This window comes from Triticum urartu, chromosome 1A (assembly GCF_056163025.1).
Source record: "Triticum urartu cultivar PI428250 chromosome 1A, HENAU_Tu73, whole genome shotgun sequence".
Taxonomy (NCBI): Eukaryota; Viridiplantae; Streptophyta; class Magnoliopsida; order Poales; family Poaceae; genus Triticum; species Triticum urartu.
This window is the reverse complement of record NC_141873.1, coordinates 11,009,914-11,019,814: the sequence shown is the minus strand read 5'-3', so window position 1 is coordinate 11,019,814 and position 9,901 is coordinate 11,009,914. Positions and strand designations below refer to the sequence as shown.

Below are 9,901 nucleotides of genomic sequence, written 5' to 3'. Positions count from 1 at the left end.
TGGGATGTCAATAAAGTGAGTGGAATATGAATACCAATTTGTTTATCTCTGTATCCATCTTCAAATTATATGGAATACTGGAGGAAAACAAAAATATCACGGTAACATTTACTTAGTGTAAATATGTATTGACTCGTGATCTGGAAATAGAGTGTCTGGTCAGTGATTCCAATGACTGTTCTCTTAGATACTCACTTTGAACAACTTTTCTGAATTCCAGATCCCATTGGCGGTCATGTAAGCTTTGCTTTCTCAAGAGCAGATTGTTCCACAGGTTATGTTCTTTCCCATTGCCTATACTTACAGTTTCAATGTTTTGCCATCATATCTAAAGCTTGCACAATAATTTGCAGGACATGCAACTTAGAGACAAAGCATGAGATGTGATGATCCGAATATATGGCAGTATGCATCACATGATGTGGAGGACGGGGGTCATCCTCCTTGAAGAACAAATGATGCTCTCAGTGCAGAGCAACATTGGGGGTAGAAGAGCAGTTACTTTCTCAGTTACAGAGAAGCATCAAAGTAGTACTACTTCCTTTGTTTCTCAAGCACTGTTCTCTAGCACTAGCGAAAGAGAAAAACACACGCACTGTACATGCTCTTGTTGGGCCTCACGACATTAGAATTCACGGCAATAGATAAAAAGTGCTTCACGAGATTTAATCACACAGTTCACAGTTCAATAGATAAAGGGAAAAAAGATTGTCTATATGAGAGGCATTTCTCATTCGTATGTAAGATGGGTTTTTTTTTCGAAAAGGGGGTTTACCCCAGCCTCTGCATCAGAAAGATGCATACGGCTCATATTATTAAAGAGGAAATCCAGCAACAAAGTCTCCAAGTATCGAAATGCGAAAATAAACAAAAGCTCATAAGAGCTAAAGCCCAAAGCCACAACCGGCTGGCAAATAAAATAGGAGCACTACATGCATATCCTATTAAGTAGCAGCAGCAGCAGGTATGTCAGGCCGGCACTTGTTGAATGCGATGGCCCTTTATGTGCAGTTGAGAAACTTATCAAGATCGACAGCTGAATTGCTCTGCTCTGCTGCAAACTGTATGTTTGCCTGTGGAGGAATGAATTTCAGTTTCAGCATCGTTTATTTAGTCTACAAGACTTTTACTGTTGACCTTCTTAACGTGCTCAGAACACATGCTATTTGACATGTGATTCTTTTTTTGCCTGTTGTTGATTTACTAACCTCTATAAGACATGCGGACATGAATAAAAAAGGAACAGTTCTAGTATCTACAAATATTACCGAAGGGAGCTCAGGTCCATGAACTGTTTGGTCATGTGTAGCATCTCTCTGTCTGCACAAAAGGAGTAATTTGTCCTACGGACATTTCCCCAGGTTTAGTAAGAGTTGGGATGTGTACTCACACTTGTGAGCTGCCTATGTATCTATCTAGTTTCAGCGGCATTATTTGGTTTACAAGACATTGATCGATTGGCCTCCAACTTGGTGACAAACTTTGTTGTACTGCGGCAATGCTGGTTACTGGGGAGATAGATGTTGGGGGTTTCTGACCACGGATGCGGCATGCCGAATCATCCTTTAGCAGGAAGTAATAAAGATCCAACTTGTTGATAAACTTTGCCGTCTGTGATTGCTTCTGCACCACCGTCGCTCTCAGTGCAGAACTGTCGGGGCCTGCACTGCACTGTGAGTGCTTGGCGTTGAGTCGACCATCACTGAATCACATCCCAGGCCAGCCAAGACGATCTATCTGATCTGGACTTGGTTTGCTGCTGGCCCTTTGGGTGGATCAACAGCAGTTTACTCTTCAGTTTCGCATATCTGTTCCCAGAGATGATCTGATATCTGAATAACTTGCTGGCTGCTTACGAGGAAGGACCGAAGATGCAGGAACCAAAAGAGCAGGCTGAGGATGTTGAGTCTGCTTTCTTCCTATCAGTTCTATGGAGAAAGTCTTTAACTATAGTAATATACTTGTACAAAGCCTCCATTTCTCAATTGTTTATGTCTAGGTTCCTTTGGTATGACATGCTGACCTGAAAAAGGGAGTTGAAAACTTAGCTCAGATTAATCGATCCTCGTTTCATGCATTAGTCGTGATGCCATGGACTTCAACTACTCTCTGGTCTTGCTTCATAGTCTGACTTAGCATACACATTACTGCAACTAATGTGGTATGTAAATGAAGTTCTTCTACCACTTGAAATCCGATGAAATAGACTATTTAACATGAGTCTTTTTGTAAGTATAGTTGCAAATCAACCACACACAAGTTCAGGAACTTTATTCATCATTCTTGTAATGCAAGATCACCCCAACCAAACACGCTATTTCTCTCTACTTTCTCTTTCTTGGGCAGGTAATGGCAAACTAAATATCCAAGTAGCTAGAATTGCCACATGATATGCTATCATAGTCACATAATCAAAAAAAGCTTAATAAACATGGGCATTTGTCATACAAAGGTGAATTGTTTGCTTATGCGTAGATTCACACCGTCTCCTTGGGGCCACGAGGTTAGGGCTTCTCGTTGCGTGCATGCCGATCGATGAGATTTTGCGTCAGGTGCTTTGGATGGATTCAAGGGTTCAAGGCATTGCAAATGAGGCTCCAGGGTGTTGGTCCTTCGGGGCATTTGCATGAAGATTTCTCGGCTGTCATCGACAAGGTCAGGACTTCTTTTGACGACCGTAGTGGTTGTTCGGTTGTACCACTACTGTAGGAATGCCTAGCAGTGGCAAGCGGAAAAAGGCCATGAGTGGACCGGTTGAGGCGTTCGAATTCCAAAAACTGAAAGCAAACATGTACGAGGTTTTTGAGCGGCCGGAACTCCGCCATGTATGCGTCTGACTATCTGGACCCACACAAAATCTCTCACCATGTGTCCCGCTTCAGAAATATCCCTGTGCATTCATATCGGTCAACCTCTCCTGAGCGGCATCGTTTCGCCGTTTCAATGCGGACGTGGAGACCAAGAAGCCTACTACGACCGCTGCGCATTGAAGCAGCACTGGTCAATCCATCTATTTAAGTAGTGTGGTCCCAGTGGCTCCCGGTGGTTCTCGGCGCAGCTGCCCAGCCTCCACTAGTAGAAAAGGGGGCAAAGGTCCAGGCCGGATCAGCTCATTAGTCCCGGTTCAGTCACGAACCGAGACTAATGTGAGCATTGGTCCTGGTTCGTGCGGCTAAGGCATTAGTCCCGGTTCACCTGAGCCCTTTAGTCCCGGTTTGAGGCACGAACCGAGACTAAAGGGTGCGATGCCCTTTAGTCCCCCGGTTTGTGTCTCAAACCGGGACTAAAGATTAGACCTTTAGTTCCGGTTTGAGACACAAACCGGGACTAAAGGATGCAATGCCCTTTAGTTCCGGTTTGTGTATCAAACCGGGACTAAAGGTCCCATTTTCAAACTCTACCCACCCTCCCCCCCTGTGGATCACCTTTTTTGTTTCAAAAAAATCAATAGAAAATGGTAAAAACTTCAAAAAAAATGAAATCCTTCAAGAGGTAGTTATATTACTACATCTACTAGTTAGGAAAATTTAAAAACTTAAAATTGGACATGTTTTGCAAAAAATATAGGGAAAATATAAAATGGCTATAACTTTTGCATACGATGTCGGAAAAAAATGTATAATATATCAAAATGTTCAGAACGAAAATCCGGCCTGTTTGCAAATTTTTAGAATCTTCAAATTCTAAAAGGAAAAAAGTTATGCTCAAATTTCAATTTTTTTTATTTTTTGTTAAATCTGGTCAAACTACTTATTCAAGAAGTATTAGTGTTACTAAATAATTATTCAATAATATTAGTGTTACTAAATAATTATTTCAGTTTTTTTGAATTTTGGTCAAATATGGTCAAACTGTGGTCAAATAATGGTCAAACTACTTATTCAAGAAATATTAGTGTTACTAAATAATTATTTCAGTTTTTTTTATTTTGGTCAAATCTGGTCAAATTGTGGTCAAACTAGGGTCAAACTGTGGTCAAACTACTTATTCAAGAAATATTAGTATTACTAAATAATTATTGTTTTTTAGAACAATAGTTTCAAACTCAAACAGTGAAATGTGTGACTTCATGATCAAGTTAAATTCCTGAGGGTTAATAGGATTGACATCTTACTATTGCCAGGAAAACAACAAGTGCAGACTTGGAAACGAGGGAGAATAGAACCCGGAAGTTAAGCGTGCTCAGGCTGGAGTAGTGAGAGGATGGGTGATTAGAGATTAAAGGTTAAATTGAGCAGTGATGAGGGGTGATTAGAGATTAGAGGTTAAAATAATTCAAAAATTTGAAAATAAAAAAATTCATTTTTTTAAAAAAGATTCAAAATAACATAAAATTTCTTTTAGTACCGGTTGGTGCTACCAACCAGGACTAAAGGTGGACCTCCAGACAGCGGCCACGTGGAGGGCCTTTAGTCCCGGTTCGTAGGGGGAGGCTTTAGTACCGATTCTTTAGTTCCGATTCCAGAACTGGGACTAAAGGCCCTTATAAACCGGGACAAAATGCCCTTTTTCTACTAGTGCTCGCCTCTGGTATAGCACTTCCGCGTCGTCAAAATTGGATGCCACCTGTCCTGAAGGAGGAGGTCAAGGAGGAGCCCCTGTCACCTACGTGTAGCATGGCCGAGGAGTCCTTGCAGCTGGTGTCCCTGCTGCACATATTTAGGCACGGGAAGGAGTCGGTGTCATCATCGCCGCTCGTCGGTCCAGTAGCCTGTGGTGCTCACTAAAGATGGAGTAGGTGCAAGGCCCGATCGCCAGTGCGCGAGGCCACTTCCTCCATTACATCAACGGTGGCGGCGCTGACTCCTCCTCGTGCAGCATGACAGCCGCCTATAATGCGGCAGCCAAGCAGGTGCACAAGGACCAAGGCAACGCGGCGGGACTGGCCGCGTCTGCAAATTCGGACGTCACACTAGACTGGGTCCTCGTTTACCCCAACCTCGCGTGACCTGGGCCAAGGACTAGTTTCGGAGCACTGCGCAGACATACGCCTGGTACCAGCGCCGGATCAGAGACGTGCTCTTCGAATTGTCCAAGTGTGCCGCCCGCGCCCTCGCCGGGGGCAGGGTGGTATTCGCGAGCGACCATCACCGCCAGGACGACGCGGCCGAGCGCTTGCACCCTCCTGCTGAGATACCCTTTCGTCGCTGAAAAGACCACGACAACGAGGGCTCCTGTAACGATGGGGAGGGAGCAAACGACGATGTTGGTATCGCCTGACAAGGCGGCGTACAAGGTTACCCTTCGGTACCTCGTGTAGTTAGTTTATGTTTAGTTCAAATTTCGTTCGGTTTGGTCAAACATAGTTAAATATTTTGAAATTTAACTAATATAGTCTGGCTTGCATGAATTCTATATGTGTTTGTTTGAATCCGGTTTGAAATGGGGCGGACCGTTTTGCACGCGGTTGGATGGCCGGCTTCGCTAGTGGTGTCCAATATGCCTGCCTCTAGCTACCTTCGCTAGAAACGTGTAAGTATGGTTCTGCATCAGCCTAACTCACGTACCTTAACACATGTATCAGCAGGGAAAAACCAAGTTCCAGTCAATGGACCTTCACGTGCCACCTATGTCTGAAACGGCAAGGGCGAGACAGTTCCATCTCTCATGTCGTAGACGTCATAGCAGAGGGCCCTGGTCCTTGCATCGAAATGGTTCCGTTCATTCAGAAAGTCTGTCGAGCTCCAACATTTGGGTTGTCACCCGCTGGAAGGGACTCGGAGCAGCCTTCGCTAAGAAAGAGAGCCCGTCCCATCAGTGTATCGACGTTTCTCCAGCATCCTCCGCCACTTCCCAAGTCCGCTGCCTCGAAGACCTTGAACCAAGTCCGCACGATCACCGGGCCCGAGAGCACGGTGAAGAGCTCCGTCTTTTGTTTCACCATCAACAACCGATCATCGGACGCAACCAGGTAGTGGTGAAGGCCGGCAACGCTCCGGTCATCCACGTCATCTTTCAGCATGGTGAGCATGCATTGGACGTTGACATGGTTGTTGCCGACAATGTACATGGCGTAAAGACGTAGAGGGTACACACTCCCAAACATTGCGGTGAGGACGTAGAGCTTGTCTTGGAAGAGCGCGATGTCGCAGACAGAATAATAAGTATCTTGAGGGGGTCTCCACCGCCATTCCATGTTCGTCGATTGGGGCCGGCAGATAGAGATGGTAACGTTGGGTCGGGATCTTGTCCGGACGGCGACGGCGTGGTCGGACATCACCACCACCTTGCAGATGTTGTCGGTGTCAACCAGGACGCCCGGCCGAGGGTAGAGACATTTGAGGTTGATGCTCTGAGGGGCCATCATCTTCCGAGAGAGTGGGTTCATCAGCGAGCACCCGTCGTCGCTGTGGACAAGGAAGAGTGTGCTGCCTGTGGAGACACGATGAGCAACGTCGTCATCCAGGAGGAGGACGCGGCGATGGACCACGCCATCGGGGAGGCTTAGGAAGGAGACGTCTCCAAGAGCGAGCCAAGGGAGCAGGGCGGGTAGAGGAGGCTGCAGGCGCGCGCCAGCGCGCCACGGGTGGCAGACGGCATGCAGGCGGATGCGGTCGGCGTGGAACGGCACGCGCTGGAGCACGAGGCCCAATAGCTCTGATGGGAGGTCCTGCCATGGGCGGCGGCCGCCTTGACTCGGCGGCGCCAGTACCTTCATCGCCCTTATGTCTTGCCCTAGGTGGGTCTAACCGATCCTCTTGTTTCTTGATTGACTTGGTCCAGTCCAAGCACATTTCAATGACTTAGAGCATCTTCAACGGCCGCACGAAATGACGCGCGCGCGGTAAATGCAGCCTTTAGCGCGCGCGGGGCGTTTTGACGCGCTCCACACTAGTAGAAAACAGGGCTTTGGTCACGGGGCAATATTCACATTAGTTTCGGTTCAGTCACGAACCGGGACTAATGTGAGTATTGGTCCCGGTTTGTGCGGCTAAGGCATTAGTTCCGGTTCAACTGAGCCCTTTAGTCCCGGTTTGAGACACGAACCGAGATTAAAGGGTGCGATGCCCTTTAGTCCCGGTTTGTGTCTCAAACCGCACCCTTCAGTCCCGGTTCGTGTCTCAAACCGGGACTACAGGTCCCATTTTCAAACTATACCCCCCTGTATCGCCTTTTTTGTTTTGAAAATATCAAAAGAAAATGGTAAAAACTTAAAAAAATAAAATCCTTCGAGAGGTAGTTATATTACTACATCTACTAGTTAGGAAAATTTAAAAACTTAAATTTGGACATGTTTTGCAAAAAATGTAGGAAAAATGTAAAACGGCTATAACTTTTGCATACGATGTCGAAAAAAAACGTATAATATATCAAAATGTTTGGAACGAAAATCCGCATCCGATGAAGACCGCCTATGGCCTGTTTGCAAATTTTTATAATCCTCAAATTCTAAAAGGAAAAAAAGGTTATGCTCAAATTTTAGTTTTTTTTTATTTTTGTTAAATCTGGTCAAACTATGGTCAAACTACTTATTCAAGAAGTATTAGTGTTACTAAATAATTATTCAAGAATATTAGTGTTACTAAATAATTATTTCAGTTTTTTTGAATTTTGGTCAACTATGGTCAAACTGTGGTCAAACTATGGTCAAACTACTTATTCAAGAAATATTAGTGTTACTAAATAATTATTGATTTTTAGAACAATAGTTTCAAACTCAAACAGTGAAATGTGTGACTTCATGCTAAAGCTAAATTCCTGAGGGTTAATAGGATTGACATCTTACTATTGTCTGGAAAACAACAAGTGCAGACTTGGAAACGAGGAAGAATAGAACCCGGAAGTTAAGCGTGCTCAGGCTGGAGTAGTTAGATGATTTGAAATGATGACGGGTGATTAGAGATTAAAGGTTACATTGAGCAGTGATGATGGGTGATTAGAGATTAGAGATTAAAATAATTCAGAAACTTGAAATTCAAAAGAAATTAAAAAAAATTCAAAAAATTAAAAAAATCATAAAATTTCCTTTAGTACCGGTTGGTGTTACCAACCGGGACTAAAAGTGGACCTACATGCAGCGGCCACGTGGAGGGCCTTTAGTCCCGGTTCCAGTTAGAACCGGGACTAAAGGGGGAGGCTTTAGTACCGACCCTTTAGTCCCGGTTCCAGAACCGGGACTAAAAGGCCCTTATGAACCGGGACTAAAGGCCCTTTTTCTATTAGTGCCAGCGAAAGCGGGAAAACCATGCGCGCGGGAACCGCTTGCGCGCCGCTTCCGGCGCGCCTATAAAGTGCGGTGCGCGCCACGCGCCTCTCCACGTCTCCTCTTCTCCTCTTCCTCTCTCTCTGCCACACGCCGCTCCAGCGCCCCGCCACCGACGCGCCTCCGCCGTCCCGGCGTCCCGCCACCGACGTGCCGCCATGCCGCCGCGCCGCGGAGGAGCGTCCGGCTACCGCGGCGTCCGCCTGCGCCCCAACGGCGGCTACTATGCGGAGATACGCCCCGGCGATCTCCGGCTCGGCCTCGGCACGTATTGGACGGCGCGCGAGGCCGGCCGCGCGTACGACGTGGCGGCGTGGCGCCTAGGCCGGCTGCGCGGCCAGATGAACTTCCAGGATGTCTACACGCTCCAGCAAGCGCTCGACCGTGCCCCGCCGCCGCGTCTGAACACGGCACAAGACCGTGCGGAGCACGCCGAGCGGCAGCGCCGCCTCCTCGTCGCCCAGGAGGACGAGCGGGTCATGGTGGAGTGGCGCCACCGCCACCCGGAGAACGTCGCGTACGAGCAGTCCTACTGGGCAAGGCGTCGCGAGGAGGACACGCGAAGGCGCTGCGAGGCGCGGTTGGACAGGCGTCGGCGCAAGGCGTTGGCGAACGCGCAATCCGATCTCGTTGAAGCAGGTGGGCGGTCGTTCTTCACGCCAGATGATGATCGGTGGTTGGACATCTGGCTGGATACCTCGGACGACACCGCCGAGGAGGATGATGATAGTGATGATAGCGACTTAGAGTAGTTTTTTTATGCAATCTATCTCGTTTTTTATCGTTTGTCGTTTTTAATTATTATGCAATCTATGTTTCGGATGTAAAATTGTATCGTTAAAATCTATGCAATCTATCTATTTTCCAATAGCCTAGAATGATCGCGCGCGCTGCATTTTAGCGCGGCTGCTGGAGCGGGCGCAGCGCGCCGCGCCAAACCAGCCGATGCGCGCGCGGCATATGTGTTTTTTGCGCGCGGCGCGATCGGCGCCTGTTGGAGATGCTCTTACGGTAAGATCGTTCCTATCTGCCGAACAGTTATCCAAAGAAAACATTTTTTTGCGGGGGTGCAAAGAAAACATTGGCTCTCCTTTAAATCTAATATACAATAACATATCGAATAAGTAATTTTACCCATGGCGGGAGGTACCGGCACACCATCCGCCATCCACTTAGTTTCGTCAAGATTCGTGCACTCTGCCAGAGTATATACTACACCTCTTATATTTTCTAAATACAACTGGCATACACTGACACATCTGACCAAATACATGCATGCTATGCAGCTTTGTCAGGAGAGAGAGAGTTGGAATGGAGAGGCTGACAGGGCATGCATGATTCTCTCTCCCCACACTCATTACAAAAGATAGATTTCATTAGTTTCAGAAAAACACATCACAATTACTCCATTGAAGAAACAGTTTCATAAGCTGGAATATGAAACTCACAAAGAAAACTATATTTAGAAAAGTGGTTTGAATTGTTTCAATATAAAACTGATTTCATTCATTTCAAAAGAACTGACTTCACTCATTTCACTATACTTATTTCATTCGTTACCAAAACGTTTTGAAATAATCAGTTTGACATGTTTGAACAAACTAGTTTCAGAAAACTGATTTCACTTATTTCAAAAAATATTTTCACTAGTTTCAAAATCGATTCTGATTATTTCGAATAAGTAAATTTGAAATAAGT

The 9,901-nt window shown here is 46.1% G+C and overlaps 1 protein-coding gene across 1 annotated transcript; it reads left to right on the top strand.

Annotated features, from left to right (window-relative positions):
* The first annotated feature begins 8,361 nt into the window (after window positions 1-8,361).
* On the top strand, window positions 8,362-8,955 carry LOC147988322 (uncharacterized). Its single transcript, XM_087534511.1, has one exon. It carries the CDS (start codon window positions 8,362-8,364, stop codon window positions 8,953-8,955), a length of 594 nt encoding a protein of 197 aa, XP_087390637.1.
* The last annotated feature ends 946 nt before the right edge of the window (window positions 8,956-9,901 follow it).